General features: G+C 42.1%; 4 protein-coding genes across 12 annotated transcripts in view; 2 read left to right on the top strand and 2 right to left on the bottom strand.

Moving 5' to 3' along the window:
• Positions 1–17,895, top strand: part of LOC123319966 — a 451,417-nt gene that overhangs the window by 208,857 nt on the left and 224,665 nt on the right. The gene's annotated exons all lie outside the window — the stretch shown is intronic.
• LOC123319877 (eukaryotic translation initiation factor 4E transporter-like) lies at positions 248–14,399 on the bottom strand. Of its 8 annotated transcripts, none has more exons than XM_044906907.1 (17): positions 13,984–14,399; positions 11,352–11,538; positions 9,392–9,813; positions 9,136–9,292; positions 8,773–9,071; positions 8,552–8,718; positions 7,022–7,412; positions 6,666–6,799; positions 6,513–6,593; positions 5,574–5,937; positions 5,166–5,378; positions 4,260–4,493; positions 3,904–4,038; positions 3,328–3,516; positions 2,953–3,201; positions 2,322–2,579; positions 248–1,040 (listed from the first exon to the last, which is right to left on the bottom strand). In XM_044906907.1, the coding sequence occupies exons 1-16, from the start codon at positions 14,048–14,050 to the stop codon at positions 2,353–2,355; spliced, it is 3,516 nt and encodes a 1,171-aa protein (XP_044762842.1). In that variant the 5' UTR covers positions 14,051–14,399; the 3' UTR covers positions 248–1,040; positions 2,322–2,352. The 8 variants fall into 8 exon arrangements, with proteins under 8 accessions (XP_044762842.1, XP_044762839.1, XP_044762840.1 ...); XM_044906904.1 differs by lacking the exon at positions 13,984–14,399 and adding an exon at positions 12,162–12,579; XM_044906905.1 differs by lacking the exon at positions 13,984–14,399 and adding an exon at positions 12,162–12,578 and having other exon boundaries at positions 5,574–5,913.
• On the top strand, positions 14,812–15,750 carry LOC123319948 (proteasome subunit alpha type-2). The gene is made up of 2 exons (XM_044907046.1): positions 14,812–15,132; positions 15,205–15,750. Exons 1-2 carry the CDS (start codon positions 14,901–14,903, stop codon positions 15,675–15,677), a joined length of 705 nt encoding a protein of 234 aa, XP_044762981.1. The 5' UTR covers positions 14,812–14,900; the 3' UTR covers positions 15,678–15,750.
• LOC123319922 (serine/threonine-protein kinase 33-like) lies at positions 15,822–17,572 on the bottom strand. 2 transcript variants are annotated; one of them, XM_044907009.1, is made up of 6 exons: positions 17,465–17,572; positions 17,049–17,382; positions 16,747–16,984; positions 16,478–16,648; positions 16,082–16,407; positions 15,822–16,028 (listed from the first exon to the last, which is right to left on the bottom strand). In XM_044907009.1, exons 2-6 carry the CDS (start codon positions 17,286–17,288, stop codon positions 15,912–15,914), a joined length of 1,092 nt encoding a protein of 363 aa, XP_044762944.1. In that variant the 5' UTR covers positions 17,289–17,382; positions 17,465–17,572; the 3' UTR covers positions 15,822–15,911. The 2 variants fall into 2 exon arrangements, with proteins under 2 accessions (XP_044762944.1, XP_044762943.1); XM_044907008.1 differs by having other exon boundaries at positions 17,049–17,255; positions 17,342–17,557.

Below are 17,895 nucleotides of genomic sequence, written 5' to 3'. Positions count from 1 at the left end.
AAGTCCACATCCCATAATATAGAACTCGCGTCCATACAGCATGTGAACATGGCAGGCCAAAGATATCCCAAAAGAACAAAAAAATTTGCTAAAAATTGGAACAGCATGAATCCATATGAAAACCTGATTTGTCCCTTGCAAAAATTCGTTTTCTTATTCTTTTGGACTATCTTTCTTCATAAAAACACACATATTCTTGTTTCTAATAAACCTTATTTTCACCTTCGTTGATCAATAAAAATTTGGATGATTCGAATAAGTTCTTTAATTGTCAGACAATTACGGCAAACACAAATATGGAGAAATTTGGAGAATACGTTTCTTTCGTTCAATAAAATTGTACTGATGAAAAGATAATTTGGATTTGGAGAAAGTACGACTGTTCATTCGACTCATGTAGAATGACATTATTGATACAAATTCAAAAGTTACAGAAATAATCGTTAACATGGATCATTTATGAAAATTCAAATACGTCCTTGATTCCAGTGATGATTAGGAAAAAACAACAATTTGTCATGAAGAGAGATGTTCAACAATTTCATCTGATACAAAATTAAATCAATCGGATGCCAAACACATCCGACACCCAAATAAAAATAAAACTTTTTTGGATCATTTTAAAACGTTTTTCACGATCATGTATTCAATTTCAACATATACAGGATTAAAACACGTATTTATCACTATCAAACAAATGGTTTTGTTCCGTTTTTTTTCGACACTCAAATTAAACAAAAATTCTCCGGCAAAACACATCAAACCTGAAATGAACATCCTTATTTCATTCAAAACTCGAAAATAATAATCAACTTTTCGAAAAAATCCCTACGAGACACCAACTATTTTTTTTTTTCGGAACAAAACCACCTTTCTACGGAATATTTGTAACGAGTAAAAATGGCATTTTTATTCGTTACAAGTGAATCAGTTACATTAAAAAATTGACAATCAGTTACTTTTTTAGAGGACAACTGTAACGAAACACGTCCAGGCGACAATTTGAATAGTCTTCTTTGAATTCGTTGAAATGTATCAGTCTGCAAAATAAGAAGAGGTGACGTTTAATGAACTCCTCTGTTCAGGAAAGTAAACTAGTAATTTTTATACTATACGGTGGATATACAGGCTTTCCCGGAAAGTGAAGATACAATATAAATTTTATCCCTAGCCACCTAGTTTGTGCCCTAAAAGATTTAACACTTTTTTTTTTCACCCTAATGAAGGAGTTTTTCATAGAGATTGAGGATTATTTAACCAAACTATACGGAGGAGAGTTTTTTTTACTTACCTCAACCCAAAAAGATCTTAATATTTCCTCAGAAAAATACATATCGATTAGAAAATACGAACTAATTCTTCTTCGATTGGACCAAGTCAACATACCCAATAATAGTTAGAAAATTCTGATTGTTTTCGGTGGGTACATGTTGCCTTTGGCAAGAATATTGAAAAAAGAGTTTCTTGCCATATGCGGCTTGCAGTACAGTGAAATAGTTTTGACAACTTTGAACGATTACCATGATCCAGATCTTTCTGGTTCGATTAACATGAGAAGCAGCTGTTTTATGGACCTGTATCACCTGTTTTCACTGTGATTCAAAGTTCACGATAGAGAGAGGTTCAAAACTGGCGGAAATATAACTAAATTTTCTCAATTACGCTCAAAAAAATGGAAAATCTTACACCCTCAACGCTGCTCAAAAATTGAAGTGGATAACTTGTAGATAAAGGAAATAAAAATACGATTTTATATACAGGGCGAGTTTCATTATGGTTAACCTGCCTGAAGTAGCAACAGTAAGCGGGACTGCTTAAGGGTCTACAGGCTTAAAAAAGTGTCTTCCGTAACAAACAACTTGGTTTAATATTGGGTGGAGCCTCCTTCAACTCCAACAACAAAGCATCGGGAGCTCTTGTAATGTCTGCGGTGGGTCAGATAAGCGGTGTAATTGTTGTCACGTTGCATCCTAGACAATTCTGGTCTCTGGACTCCGACAGGAAAAAAGTCCATCTATAATTGTTCCAGTTTTCATGTTCGAATGCTCCTGAGGTCGTTAACCACATTTAGCCGATCTTGCGCGACTGTTTTAACTCTCGAACATCCAATTCAATCTTTGAGCAGGTCAATTAACCAAAAAAAACGCGTTTTTCGCCAAACAAACACAGAAAAAAAGCAACAACTACAATAAAACACAAAAATACAAACAATCGCATCATTTATTACAATCGAAGAACACAAAGAGTACACCGAGAAAAGGGGGGTGGGGGGCGTGAAGAAACGAGGATCGGCGCGCGCGCAGTGCGCGCAATCAACTTACCGTCGACGGAACCGGCGTTGCGGCGGGCGCCTCAGTTGTGCACCGCGGGCGCCGACTGTCTCTCGATCTCCTCGAGACTGACGGCGTGCTCGGCAAGGCCCGCCGTGCTGGGCAGCTCGCCCACCCGCGCCCTCTCCAGCAGATCGGACGAGAACCAGCGGGACAGCTGATTGGCGGTCGTGTTGCCGCCGCTACTGGCGACGTTGCCGGCGGCGCTGGAACTGTCGTCTTCCTTGCGGGCGTTGTTGCTACGGCCACCTACGATCGGTAATACGTAAACATCCAGGTAATTCAGGTTATTGTCATCGTTATTTCCACAAGAATATACCACAGTTTTTAAAAAACGTGACAATTAATGACAGATACAGGTTAACAACTATAGAACTTGGGTGAAGCACAGAAATTATCATGATTTCGTGATGAAGGAAGCCGTGTTTTACTTGGGAGACCCTATAAAGGGTGAATCTAACATTTATACATATATGTCAACGGGAGATTCCTAACATCGAGAGAAACCCTTTAAAATTGCTTCAAAACGGTGAATGGTGAAGGAAAAAGCGTTTCTTTCGACGTCAAGAATATACTGTTAGTGGTAGGAAGGGGCCTAGGCGATGGGCATTTGGGGGCTTACTTTGCTGAGCTGCCGCAGCGCTGAGGAACTGTTGCCAGGCCGTGTTCTGCTGTTGCTGTTGGGAGAAACTCTGCGAGTTTTGCTGCGGTTGCGTCTGCTGCTGTTGCGCCGGTTGCGCGCTGCTGGTCGACACCGGCAGCGACTGCTGGTGCTGCGCGCGCAACTGCTGCTGCGTCAGCTGTGGAAACTGTTGGGGTTGCTGGTTAGACTGGTTAGAATACTGACCGATATAGCCCAAAGAGGAGACGCCTAAAGGATTGATAGCACTTCGTTAGACATACCCACACACACACACACACACAAACACAAGACTAGCTACAACAGGAATTTGATCCCGAGACATTGAACAAAGACGCGGTTTACTTCGAGACTTACCAGTGTTCGACTGGGAGGACTTCTGGTGTTGACCGAACTGTCCACCGACTTGCTGCTGGCCGGCGATGGCCTGCTGTTGCTGTCGCGACTGCTGCTGATTGAACATGAACTGTTGCTGTTGGGCGTTGAAGAATTGTTCAGCGCCTGTGCTCTGATAGCCGACGTTGGCCTTTACTATTGGACGGCCGGCTGAAAGGCGCGATTCAAAATTATTAATCGAATATCATAAAAAAAAAACAACACGTGCAAAACAAAACCACCCACCAAGTCAGTCTTACAACGCTGAGGCTGACAAACGAACTTTTCAACATGTAAAATAAAACGGGAAGTTACTTTTACTCGGTGTTAATGAATAAACAGTTACAAAGGGGTGATAGTTTATCAAAAAATAGTGTGGGTTTTCATTATTAGTCCCACAAACCCCTGAACCCCTTTAAATTCCAGACAATAACCAAAACAAATCGCATGCACATAAGGTTAAACCGACCCTTGCTCCTAAAAACTGAAAATAACCGACTCAAATTCTCGCGATTCTTGCCGAACTACGCTAACTGAAGGTCCACGTCGTTAACTTACGTTGTTTAGAGTGATACTGACTGTTCCACTGATTGTTCTGCTGCTGTTGCGGCTGCTGCTGCTGCATCCTGGCCCCTATGACGGCCCTGCCTTGCTGGAACTTGTTAGCCTCTACGTTCTTGCCCTCCTTATTCCCTACGGAACAAGTTTCTTCAGTCTCTAACAGATGCCGCCAAAATATCGCGTATCTACTCTCGTACTCGCGTCGAAACTCTACGTTTCTTCATTAAATTAGTAGCAAATAAACGAACATACCAAATCCACATCGAAACTCAAATAAAACATCCTTAAATCGATTTAAAAAACCCCCGGAACAAAGCCACCATCACCACCAACCACCCTCACACCAAACTTACCGTCCTCCTTGTCGGCCGTCATTTTGCGCAGGACCGAGGTGGGCGTGAACGCCAACGGAGTGGGCGAGGACACGTTCTTGTTGGACGAACCGTGGTTGGGCATCTGCTGCATCTCCTGCTTCTTGCGGAAGTTGACCTGCTGCTCCTCGAGCCTCTTCTTGATCAGCGCCCTCTGCAGTATGGTCTGCGTGTGCACCTGGAGCTCCCTCGGCGAGGGTATGCGTTGGTGCATCGCTGCAGACCCAGCTCAATTAGATCCCTTACCTCTACCGCCAGAAAAGTAGCGAGATCGAACTATAAGAAGCGTGACAACACCCGTCTTAAGGATGGAGGTTGCGTAACTCGATACTTTTTTGGCAGGGCAGCATTTAAATCTGGATTATTTCGATTTTGTTCCCACTGATGACCAGAGAATCGTTTTGACCGAACACCACAGAATTCGTGAAACTTTATGGGTAGTTCAAATGACCACAATGACTTATTGAAGAAATTTAGGCCCAATCGAAGGTTTACAACTCCAATCGGAGTGGGGGAAGGGGTATCGAGTTCACCAAACGGTGGATACCCACCCAAAACGTTTGAAAATCGACCATCACCAAAATTTCACTCACCAGGCACCGTTAGCGTGTTGGGACTGTTCGCCATTATGGGCGACACGCAATAGGCTGCATGAAACAACAACAAACGTCGTCTAGTTAGATAAAAAACAACCCTAACACACTGCATCAAGCTGGATCTAAGGGATGTGAAGGACGGTGCGGTATATGGAGGCTTTGTTAGTGGGCGGGGGGAAAAACGGTTAGGATGGACTACTTAAAGCGGGCCCGGGGGGCCAAAACGAAGCGAAAGCAACCTTGGCAAGCGTGCACTACTACATGGACCACCGTGGCCGGGTGGTCCACTCACCGTTGGGCAGCGGGGACACCCTCAACTGCTGCTGCTGCTGCTGTTGCGGGAACATGTGATGGGCGGGGGGCGCGGGGCTGAGCACCCTGGGACTGGGCCCCAGCCTCTGGATCCTCAGGATGGCGCTGAGCATCTCCCGGTGCCTAGGTTGGAGGGCCGGATTGGCCAGCTGCTGGTAGATGTGCTGGGGGGTTATGTCGCCTCTTTTCATGCCTGTATGCGAAACATATGGATGGATTATGCTGTCTATTGGTTACCTAGTAACTCGTCCCATTACCAAAAGTATAGAACAAGGATTAACAAAGGAAAAAACACTCGTTATTATCGTGGGTCATCCTGTATCTGCTACTCCCCACCAAGATCGACAGAATATCCCTGAAAAATCGAAGAGAGGGAGAGGAAACTCACCTTGCAGTATGGCCTGCGCCTCGGGTCGGCTGAGCAGCTCCTTGCTCTGCTGCTGCGCGAGCTCCTGGAGCGGCGACGACCTGAGGTGCGGGGCCGCGGCGTGCAGACCCATCAGCTTGTTCAGCATGTTGGCCTGCTGCTGCTGCTGTTGCTGCTGCTGGTGACGCTGTAGGTGCGCCTGCTGCTCCTGCTGGGCCTGCTGCATCTTGAGCAGGAACTCGCTGTGCAGGGGGTTCATGGCGGGGGTCTTGGGGCTGGCTGGGCCGCCCATCAGGTGCTGCGGCTTCTGCGAGTTGAGCCGCGCCTGCGCCTCGTCCTGCTGCTGCGAATGGGACAGCATCTGGGGGATGAGGTGAGTCAGGGACTCGACGTACACGATATATTACTCGTTAAAATGAAAATATGTACGCTGCCCGACAATTTATAGGGTTCAAGTAGGAGTTTCCCTTTATTAGTGGCTTTTTTTTAAGTTACCTGGAGCATACACGTGTTCTTCGAGGAAATACTGTATTTTATTATTATTACCATTATAGAATACCAATTAGTGAGCCCGTAGATCCACATTTTTTTTATAAAATCACCTTTTCGGGCTGTTTCTGTTATTTAAACCTTGAATTTCACTATTTTCAATTAAAAGTTTGTTTTTAACGAAACTCCTTATTTTTTCCTGAAGAAACAAGAATATTAACTGAACATCCCCTGATATTCGATCGAAATAAATATATTGAAGAAAAAATTCCTGAAATAAATTGAATAGAAGTCAGTGATCCCTATCAATGGTCAAGCAGTGTATTTTACGCAATTAAAACACTTTTTCGTTGTTCAAAACCTATTCTGGAATGATGTATGTATATAACGATGAAAAACTCAGAAATCTCCACTTTTATTCTTTGTGTTTAAGACGCTGGGGGAGAAAACCAACAAAGAATAAAAACTCACCTCCATCAAGCTCATCGCGGGCATCTTCTGATGATTGGAGCCGTTGGCAGGCACGACCTGTCCTCCGGAAACTTGTGCCAACTGAAAAGGAAAAGTTTGAAGAAAAAAAAATCCCTAAAAAAAAGAAAAAACTCGGTCCTTTCGATCACTCACCAGTCTCTTGAAAGCGGCCATGTCGTCGTCCTTCTTGATCATGTGTTTGTTCTGATTCTGACCGGCGGAAATGTCCAATCCCTTCCTGATGTTCGATTCAAGCTCGTTCAGACTCAGCACTTTACCTGGGAACTCTGAAAAACGAAAAATTACAGCTGTAAAGTCAGCTGACGTCGAAAACGGCGGATAAGTCGTGCCAACAGCGACCACCTGCACAAAACCGGGTAATTTCCAACGGTTCATGTTGTAGGCACTGTGCCACGTTGCCGGATGTATTTTTTTTAAGGTTTTTTAGGAATTCGGCGTTAGGAGGAGTTAGGGAGTTAGGTGACAGTCTGACAACTTCCGTTACTCACGAGTCTTGATGTTGTTCAGCATGTCGCTCTGCTGCTGCGCCGCCTTGGGCCCGCCGAACGCCTGCTTGCCCCTCTGGAACATGTCGGCGATGTTGACCTGCCCCGAGGCCGGTTTGGGGTTGCCCGGTTCGCCCGCGACCGCGTTCACGGCCGCCGGCGATATGGGCGCGAAGTAAGACTCGGAACTGCCGAGTTGCGGTATGTTGACGGCCACGTTGCCGCCGGCCGCGGCCGACGCGTTCGGCTCGTTGATGTCGTTCAGCAGGTTCTTGAGCAGGTGCTCCTCCTGCATGGACGACCTGCGGCTCTCCGTCTTGTCGGGCGATTCGCGCTTGAACCAGCGGCTGAACTTGGACTTGGTGTTGTTGTCCGCCGTGCCTTCGACGCCGTTCTGAAATTAAAATAATGATAATCGGGGAAAATTGAGGGCTCTAACCAACCGAGCCATCAGGGGAGGACACGAAGTTCCATCTGACAAGGGGAACTAAGCGACGAAAGTTGCGCGAGCGCCATCTGTGTTTCAGATGTGTTACTAGGCCCCTGAGCCTGTTGAAATATCAATTTGAAGAAATATGTTAGATTTCAGATGGCCGTTTAGGTCAAAGAGGTTTGGGGTTTGAATGTTTAGATTCTAGTACCGCTTTAGCTCCTTTCAGTCGTTGATTGTTAAATTTTTGTCTAATTTCTTGAATCCGCAGCATAGCCAGCGAAATATTTCAAAGTAACACGCTAGTTGAGATATCACAGGAAGAAAATCAACAAATCTCACAACGAAAAATTGAATCGACAAGAAATACAGTCGAACCACCCTTCAGCTCGAACTTTTTCAGTCCCCCCTTCACATTCTAAAGATTTCCCTTCATTTCGACCCCTATAACTCAAATTTCCATAACTCCAAAGCCACTGAAATCTCCAGAGGACCTCCAATTGATCTCTCCCTTCTGGAGGAGGTAGGTCCCCGTCTTTACCGTTCAGTTTCTTAATTAGACCTACACCGGTTACTTCTTTGACACTGCAGTACTGTATCGCTTTCTGTTATTTTTTGCCGTACTTTACCCTGTTTCGCGAGGCTGACTTTTCCCTTCGCTATCGGTCATGTTGCGTAAGCCCTTGGTGTATTGAAGGGAAAATCCTGTCAACCCCCCTGTTCGCTTGAAAAGTGTTGAAACCGAAATCTCTTCTTTTCAATCAGTCATGGTGCGTAAGCCCTTGAGGTAGAGAATAAGAAATACCGCTCGTCGTCAGTGAAATTCTGTAGTTGCGCTCAAAATAGACCTTTTCTTCGCTATCAGTCATGGAGCGTAAGCCCTTGGGGTAGCGAATAAAAGTCTCGAATAGATCCGCCCTGGTTGTGTTTCTTTTCATTTCTGGAGCAATAAAATTAATTACATCCCGATACCGTATAGCAAGTCATTTCACTTCGCGAGGTCATCCTTAGTATCCATTTTATCAGTTCTGGTTGGCGCATCTTATTGAACAACCTTTGATTTTTCAGGAAGGAAGGCTTTCCTTCCAAGGACCGAAACTTACCGATAGAAGTCCGGGAAAGGTGTCGCACTTAAAGATATCGTCGAAGATGAACGAATTCTCGTTGATGATTTCCATCCCCCCGGTGGTGGAGGGCGGATTGTGACCCTGGCGGTTCTCCTTGTCATTGTCGTTCTGCTGATCCTGATCCTGATTCTTCTCAACGTTGTCTGAAAGTAAACGGCGTCAAAACTACCCTCGTACAAAAAAAAATCCAAACTCACCGTTTCGAGGCCCGTTGACGGCACCCCCTCCGTCCTGCTTAGTCTCAGACTCGCCACCCTTCGTATCCGCCTGCTGATTCTGAGGCTTCTGTCCGTTCTCGGCGTGCTGCTGCTGCTGCTGATCCTCTTCGGGCTTATCCTCCGACGCGCCGCCCTTCTTCTTGGCCCACTCGCGCACCCTCTTGGCCTGCGACGAGTTCAGCTTCTTCTTGTTGCCGCCGCCCATGCCGCCCCTATCGCTCTCGTCGAAGCCGCGCAGCTCGATCGTGTCGTTCTGAGACATGGGACCGCCGGAGAACCTGAGGATGGATCGCGAGGCTCGAAACATTGTCGGAGGGGGAAAAAACCCGTGATAATACTCACCACTCTGGTTCCTCGTCTTTCTCACCCCCGGATATCCGCCTGTTGCCGTATCGCCCCATGCTGTTCCTCTGCTGTTTGTCCTTGTCCCTCGAAATGTCGAAATCCCTCCTGAAGGGCCGCCGATCGTCCTGGTTCCGGTAATAATCGTTGTCTCCGCCTGCGAACAATCATCAGGTTAACCAGAGGCAACGCCATCTATCGTCGAGTAGCGAAAGCCCTCGCGACATCCGCCAGATGGCGCAAAAACGCGACTCACCGTCGTTCTTGTCGTTGAAATCCCAGGAATCCCTCAGTATCCTGCCGCTGCCGATCCTCCTGCTGCCGACGCCGCCGGAGTTCGACGGCACCTCCCGCGGGCCGATGTGGGCGTTGTCGCCCTTGGCGCCGCCAGCGCCCCCTATCGGACTGTGGGCCCTCGGCCGACCGTTGTGGTTCGGTTGCTCGCGCACCGGCACGAAGCAGCCGGTGTTGAAGCTGCGCCGTTGCGGACTCAGCACGATGCCGTCGTTCTCCTTGCGCAGGCGTTCCCTCGGGTCGCCGGGCCGGCCACGCCTACCGTCCGGCTGCAGCGAGACGTCGCCCTTGCCGCCGCCGCCTACGCCGCCGGTCGGCGCGTCGGTGGGCGTGGCCGATTTCTTGGCGTCGCCCCAACGTTCCGGGTCCCAGATGCTGGGCGGTCTGAAATACGTCGACAATAGAGACGGAGGAAATAAGAGAAAAAGGTGTAGAGAGACAGTGAGAGGAGAGAAAAAGGTGTAGAGAGACAGTGAGAGAAGAGAAAAAGGTGTAGAGAGAAAGTGAGAGAAGAGAAAAAGGTGTAGGGAAAAAGTGAGAGAAGGGAAAAAGGTGTAGAGAGACAAGGAGAGGAGAGAAAAGGGTGTAGAGAGACAGTAAGAGAAGAAAAAAGGTGTAGAGACAGTGAGAGAAGAGAAAAAGGTGTAGAGAGACAGTGCGAGAGGAGAAAAAGGTGTAGAGAGACAGTGAGAGACGAGAAAAAGGGGTAGAGAGACAGTGAGAGACGAGAAAAAGGGGTAGAGAGACAGTGAGAGAAGAGAAAAAGGTGTAGAGACAGTGAGAGAAGAGAAAAAGGTGTAGAGAGACATTGAGAGCAGAAAAAAGAAAGAGAAAAGACTGTGAAAGAAAAGGGACAGAGAAAATAAGAGGTGAGAAAGAAGGGTAGTAAAAAGAGGTGGTGAAAGATAGTAAGAGGAGAGAAATAGGGGTTTAGAGAAAATTTGATAAGAGAACATAGGGCGAAAAGAGAGAAAACGGGTATGTAAAGAATGAGAGGAGAGAAGAGGGGTCAGATAGATTGTAAACAGAGAGGTAGATAGAGTAACAGGAGAGAAAAGGGGTAGATAGAGAGTAAAAAGAGAGAAAGGAGGTATTAAGAGAATGAGAGAAGAGAAAAAGGGGTAGAAAGACAGTGGTAGAAGAGAAAAAGGTGTAGAGAGACAAGGAGAGAAGAGAAGAAGATGTAGAGAGGCAGTGAGAGAAGAGGAAAAGGGGTAGAGACAGTGAGAGAAGAGAAGAAGGGGTACAGAAACAGTGGGGGAAGAGAAAAAGGGGTAGAGAGACGGTGAGAGCAGAGAAAAGGTAGAGAAAGAGACTGTGAAAAAGAGAAATAGAGTAGGGGGTAGATAGAGAATGGGAGGAGAGCGAAAAGGGGGTAGAGTTAATAAAGAAGAGGAAAAAGAGTAGGGAGACAGTGAGATAAGAGAAAAGGGTTACATGGAGAGAGTGAGAGTAAGGGAAGAGGGAGAGAAAGAGTGGAGAGGGTAGAAAAGGGGGATAATTAGATTAGATAAAAGAGGGTAAGGATATTGTGAGAGCAGAGAAAAGCGGTTAGTGGGAGAATAAGGGATAAAAAGGTGTAGCGAGAAGTGAGAAAAGGGTATAAATATAGAGTTGGAGGAAAGAAAAATAGGTAGAGAGACAGAGAGAGAAGATAAAAGAAAAAGTGATAAAGGAGGGAAAATTGGAGTATAGAGGGGCAGAGAGTAATAAAAAAAAGGGTAAGCTACAGGGAGTGAGAGGAGAAAAAAAGAGTGTAGAAACATAGCAATAGAGAAAAAAGGTGTAAAAAGGGAGTGAGAGGAGAGAAAAAAGTAGGGAGAGACTGAGAGGAAGAGAAAGGAGTTAGGGAAAGTGTAAGGGGGGAAAGACTGGGAGTAACAGTGGCGGAGAGAGAACGAGAGGGGGATATATATACTCACACACACTCCGCGTTGATAAAATCCGGTTTCTTCTTAGATAGCGGCACCTCCTTCAGACCCAACAGCTCATCCTTGGAGTAACGATACTTGGGACCGTCCCTAACTGCCAGAATTGCCGGATCGGAAAACTCCGGGGGGTCGATGATCACCTCCTCGTACACCATGCCACCAATCAGATGTTCATCCTCTGAATAAAACAACACACTTTGATACAGTCCACAATTATTGGTGTTAGACAGAAGGGATGATTTTTTTCGGATAATATTTCTTCAAGGGCCTATTTGGGATCAACATTGCATTTTTCACGAAATAATGATTATTTTACGGTGTGTATTTCAAAATACTTTTGCCTAAAAACTCAAGAGGTGATTCCTTGTAAAAAAAAAAAATAGAGTGGTTCTTTAGTTCATATGACACAACATTTTTGACAAGGAGTGACCTCTGTAATTCTTTACATTCTATTCATTTACACCCAGAATTTGAAGAATAGTCAGAATTTTGAAGCTTTGTGAATTGGGTGTGATAAAATATCATAAAATCTAGTATCGTGTGCATTTCTCAAGAAATTCCTGATGCTGCACTCTTGTGATTATTGAAATGAAAGTATTTCGTTCATTTTGGATATAACCAAATTGGCTATTGGAGAAAATTTTTACTAGGGAGTCCCTTTTTCACCGTCTACTTCTAGACAACAAGTAGGGACTCGCTCAACGCAAAAAAATTACAGATATTTTCAATACAGATACGAGCAATTTTCGATAAGGAGTCTTCAAGAAGGCTCCGATTCTATCCTGATCCTTTTAAACTCACTCCAAGAAACCCTCTTGATGCTTGACCACATCTGATGGGCCTTTCTCGTGCTCAAGATACCAGCACAAGCAGCCAGGCCGGCCGTGGCCGCAATCCCTATCCCAATCCTCTCTGGATTCCTGAAACCCCCGGTCTTCGCCATCTTGATAACGAATTTCACAGATTCTTGTTCAGCCTGTACACTTTAAAACGCCACCGCAGTTAAAAAAAAATAATAATAATAATACGAAAAACACTCCTATCGTCGAACTAGAGGCACAATCACCTGTTAAATAATAATAATATGGGCAATATAAATATTTAATAATAATAATCGGACAAAACCTTATAGCACGATCTCACCACACAGAAATAATATAATTTTCGTAGACGATAACGCAGCTGACGGTACACGTTATCTACTGAAATGATGTCGGAATGGCGAAGAAAAAAGAGAGGGTAAAAAAAAATTATCTGGACATGTTTTCAAACGTCGACATCGTTGGATATTTTCAATATTCCCAGTTTAATATAATGGTGGAATCCACAAAAAAACGTTTATTCTACTCGATGTGATCATAATAAAATATTACACGAATGATTATGCTTGAATTGTTATTGCTAAAAAAATACAAGCCTTTCAGTGTTTTAGGGCTATAAACAAGGGCAGCATTAAAAACAAGCTAAAAATTTCACTCAAGGGTCCATTATTAAAAGGATCTCTTGAATAAAAAAATTATTTCAGAATATTCAACCTTTGTGAAGCATTTCGACCGTTTGTTCCATTCCATTCTCAAAATCTACAAGTCCCACAATGAAAACTGAAATTCTAGGACAAATAAAAGCTGCTAATTCAAATATACCAAGAATAGAAGACGGACAAGTCAAAAATTCTGTCCCAGTCTTTAGATATGTTAGTCAAGTCAATTACGAGACAATTTCACCCTTCTAAATAAGATGGTTGGTATAGTATTGTATGTGGAAAACGATTGTGCTCTGGAAATTTAATTTCAGATATTTGTTGAAATTAAATCATTTGCGCCATTCATTCCAATTTTAAGTTGACATATGATTTTCCACTGATCTTCATATCCACCCGTTCCGCATAGAACGATATCCTTTTTTCAAAATTAATGAAGAATTGAACATTACACATTAACCATCAGATACAATGTGCTACAGATGTTTGTCTAAACATGATAAGTTGTATCTAGATGTCAATTTCCTTTGTTCTAACACAAAAATAAAAATGTTCATTAATCTAATCTATACATTGAAAAACCTATTGGAGATTCAAATTTCAAGTGACTGGAATGGAATCTTTTCACTTTCAGGACAATTAGATTTCAATGCATTCTGCCAATCATTTTCAAGTTTAAGGGAGAATCTTCTTGGTAACAGTGTTTGGTGAATTTTCAACGTAGTTAAGGCTTTGATTCATAAGTCGGTGGACCCAACTTTCCATTGACCAAATCGATCTGTGAATAATACTTTTGTAATTTCTTCAAAGAAAATAACAATTAACTGTTGCTCCATATTGGAAGAAGTAAAATCAGATCAAACTGGTTTTTTGTTAAAGAAAACATCTATATTACAAATATTTTTGGTTCCTTTCCATTATCACCCATTCAATCAGCTGAATCTGCATGTTTTAGAATGTAATAATGACTAATGAAAAAATTGTGCAAAAAATGCGAAGATCCAGATGAAAGAAATGGACCAATACCTGTTTTTGACAAGGAACTTTCTTTTTTTAAAGGTGGAACAATCAGTGTAACCTAGTACCGAGTGGAATTAATAATATTTCGATACAAAAATGATGTACACCAATGTTTTAACTCACCTTTCTTAACAAGTTCAGTTTTGCTCTCATTTTTATCTAAATTTTCAGCGTCTTCCGTCTGTGACATGTCGAATCTCTCTTTGGTTACACTTGGAAAAGTCTACTATAGTCCTACTCTAGATGTACAATAAATAATCAAAAATTTTTGTATATAAAGCAACTTATTCGTTATAAAACTAATATTAATATCACAGTCTGTTAAGGTTTCCTGACAACAAAAACTCAATCATACACATATTATGTAAAATAAATCTGCGCTATTTATACCGAAAAACTTCAGTTTAACGCACAACAATATTATGTATTGATGTTAAGCTAAATTAATTATATTTAACGCAATTATTGAAACGTTTTCAACTTCAAAAGGCAAAAATATTAACAAACGCCATTACGCATAAACCTTTTCGTTTTCTTTTTGATAATTTGTGATTTGAAGAAAAGAGACAGCGAGATGAGCTAGTGCTGCCACCTCATTTTAAATTTTCTGATCGAAAACTATTTAATAATTATTCCAAATTTGTTTAAAGGCGAGGGAATTTTGAGCATTCCTACGGAAAGGATCAATATTGTTATTTATTTATGAAATTTATTGAGATTATAAAAATAACGTGTTAAGTGGTTGTTAGATTTGTATAAATGAATAACTTTGTTTCATTTCTCACAGAAATCATTGAAAATTTATGGGAAATTATGAAATTATTATTTGTTCAGAATATTTGAGTTGGACTTTTCCGAATTTCATATCTTTCTATGATCAATCATGCAAAAAAGCCAGAGATATAGAAGATATCTCTGAAAAAAGCATCTCATCCTGATTGTCAAATATCTGTCAATTGAATTATTTTGATTTGTCATTATTAACCGCAACATCAAGAGTTGTTAGTTATTTTAAGTATTTCAATTCTTATAAGTTAAGAATGGCTACGGAACGGTACAGTTTTTCTCTAACGACTTTCAGTCCTTCTGGAAAGTTGGTGCAAATTGAATATGCCTTAGCTGCAGTTGCGGCTGGAGCACCTTCTGTAGGAATCAAAGCTTCTAATGGTGTAGTTATCGCAACAGAAAACAAACATAAATCCATACTTTATGAGGAACATAGTGTTCACAAAGTTGAGATGATAACAGATCACATTGGAATGGTATATTCAGGTAATTACTCGTAAAAGACTCATTCCATTTAGAATCGTCGTAAGACATTTGGATATCACGTAATAATTGTAGGCATGGGACCTGATTACCGCCTGTTGGTGAAAGAAGCCCGTAAGATGGCTACACAATACTTTCTGGTATACAGAGAACCTATCCCAACTGTTCAGTTGGTCCAGCGAGTTGCAGCCGTTATGCAGGAATACACTCAATCTGGAGGTGTCAGACCGTTTGGCGTTTCCCTGTTGATTTGTGGATGGGACAACAATAGACCATATTTATTCCAGTGTGACCCATCTGGCGCTTACTTTGCGTGGAAAGCCACAGCCATGGGTAAAAATTATATTAATGGAAAAACATTCTTAGAGAAAAGGTTCAGTGAGGATCTAGAGTTGGATGATGCAGTTCACACAGCTATTTTAACTTTAAAAGAGAGCTTCGAAGGACAGTTAACTGCTGATAATATTGAAGTGGGAATATGTGATCAAACTGGTTTCAGAAGGTTAGAACCTTCTCATGTTAAGGATTACTTGGCAAACATTCCATGAATGTTGATCAATGTTTTCATCCACTTGTAACTTTCAATTGATATTTCAGTGTAATAAAATTTTTGGCGATTTCTGTTTTTTCTTTGATTTTCTATAAACAAGAAATTTATTTTCTTATAAGTATAAAGAGAAAAAAATTCTGTAATTAGGTAATTTTTTAATAGATTTTGAGCCACATATGTATTTCATCTCTGTCTTTATGAGTAGCTAAAATTCACTTTTTTTCATTAGATATTAGAAAGGATTTGATGGTCTTTTTATGGACATTCCTTTTTCTCCGCTGTACGAGTGTACTCTTATTGTTCTTGTCTCTGCCATAGAAACCCAATCACTTTCCTCACCCATGGGTGCCTAAGAAAAGAGTCTAGTATATCTGAAAATGTGTCCAAGTCAATGGACATTACCATGATTTCGTCTCTCCATTCTTTCATCATGTCCATCATGTTATTTTCTCTCCCGCTACTTCCAGCCAACCATTTTGAGTCCAGCATCTCAGCCGAAGTTATACGATAGGCTGGATCTTTCTTTAGCGCTTGCTTTATGAGGTCCACAGCATCTTTGGAAATTTTCGACAACGGATAGGTCACCTCGTCTTTCATTATTTTCCGAGCCAGTTCTTTCTCGTTGGAGGAAAAGAAGGGATACACCCCGTAAATTAACAGGTAAATAATGACGCCGATGGCCCAAACGTCGCACTGGTGGCTGTACGAGCCAGAAAGCATCTCCGGGGCTGGAAATCATCAAGTTGAGAACGATGTTTATGAATTTATGCTCAAGAAATTATTAAAAAATAATTTCACCCATGTAAAGGGCTGTTCCGCAGCAATCGTGTAGCATACTCTCGATACCAGTTCCTGTCTTGATGACACTCAAACCAAAATCCGACAACTTTATGTAATACTCATCTGAAGGATCGTTGGGATTTTTTGCCAATAGAATATTCTCCAGCTTTATGTCTCTGTGAACGATGTCTGAAAAAAGTTTATATGACCGTATAATAATTCATTAATTGATGGGGTGTCCCAACTCTCAAGTGACATTAATTAATTTGATATCAGTTGTAGTTCACCATTTTTGTGCAAGTATGCTACAGCGCTGACCAAATCTGTGGTGATTCTTTTCGATATGCTCTCAGAAAATGGTTTTCTTTCTTTGAACAAAAGCCACAATTCGCCGTTGCACAACTCCATTATGAGATATATCTTTTTCGTGCTCTCGTATACCCTGTCTAGATACACGATATGGGGATGGTTCACCATTTTCAAGATCTGTATTTCTCTCTGAAGGAATACAAGCTTGAGACCAGACTAAAAAAATATGTAAGGTACATCATAATTGGAACTATATCATCATCGAAAATATCGATCTTACTAGTGATTTTGAAATGCTTTTCATAGCCCATTTTGCATTCGTATTTTTTTCCCTGACCGCAATGACTTTTCCAAATCCACCCTCTCCAATCTCTGATCCCATCAGAAAAACATGTTCCAGATCGCTGGAATCTTTGATTTTTATATGTTTTACGATTCTCTCGGGGCTCTTCATTAGTAAATGAGGTTTTCTTTTAATCTGAACGTTCTGAAAATCGTTAAAGATTTTGAGGAATCGCATCTGTCTGAATGGTCTAATACTGCCGAGGTCGATTGAACTGTGTGTCCTCTTACTTCAAATAAGCTCAATACGGAATGTTGGCTTTCCTCAATTCCTTGAAACATATCAATAGGGGAACGTCATTTTTTTTTTCGAATTTACGTGACTGAAAAATCAGTTTAGGAGCATAGAGATACCTTGAATGTAATGTCGAAAACCGATTTTTTTCTTATTATTTTAATATATGCGTTACTTGGTCTATGCAAAATATCATAATTTGTTATCAAAGAGGTTAACTCTTTGTTGTTAAATTTTTTGACAGAAGACAAAACAAATCAAAAGACCTACTGAAACTTTGATCTATCCAAGGGTTAGGGCAAAGAGGAACAAGAGATTTCACTCTACTATTATGGCGCTGCGTGTTACTGTGACCTTGAGCAGAAATGGGCGGAGTCCCTTACGTCAAATTCGAAATTTTCAAACATAACCTAGCAGACGGAACAGATTATTATTTTCTGAATTTTAAATTATCACGAAATATCCTCTAGAAACATTGATATTGTCAATATGATTGTCTGTTGAATTATGAAGAAAACGATTGAAACTCTTACGAATCGAAGCCATTCCA

The sequence above is a fragment of the Coccinella septempunctata genome, chromosome 9 (genome assembly GCF_907165205.1).
Source record: "Coccinella septempunctata chromosome 9, icCocSept1.1, whole genome shotgun sequence".
NCBI lineage: Eukaryota > Metazoa > Arthropoda > Insecta > Coleoptera > Coccinellidae > Coccinella > Coccinella septempunctata.
Note: the sequence above shows the minus strand (reverse complement) of the source record. Positions and strands in the feature narration are given on the sequence as shown.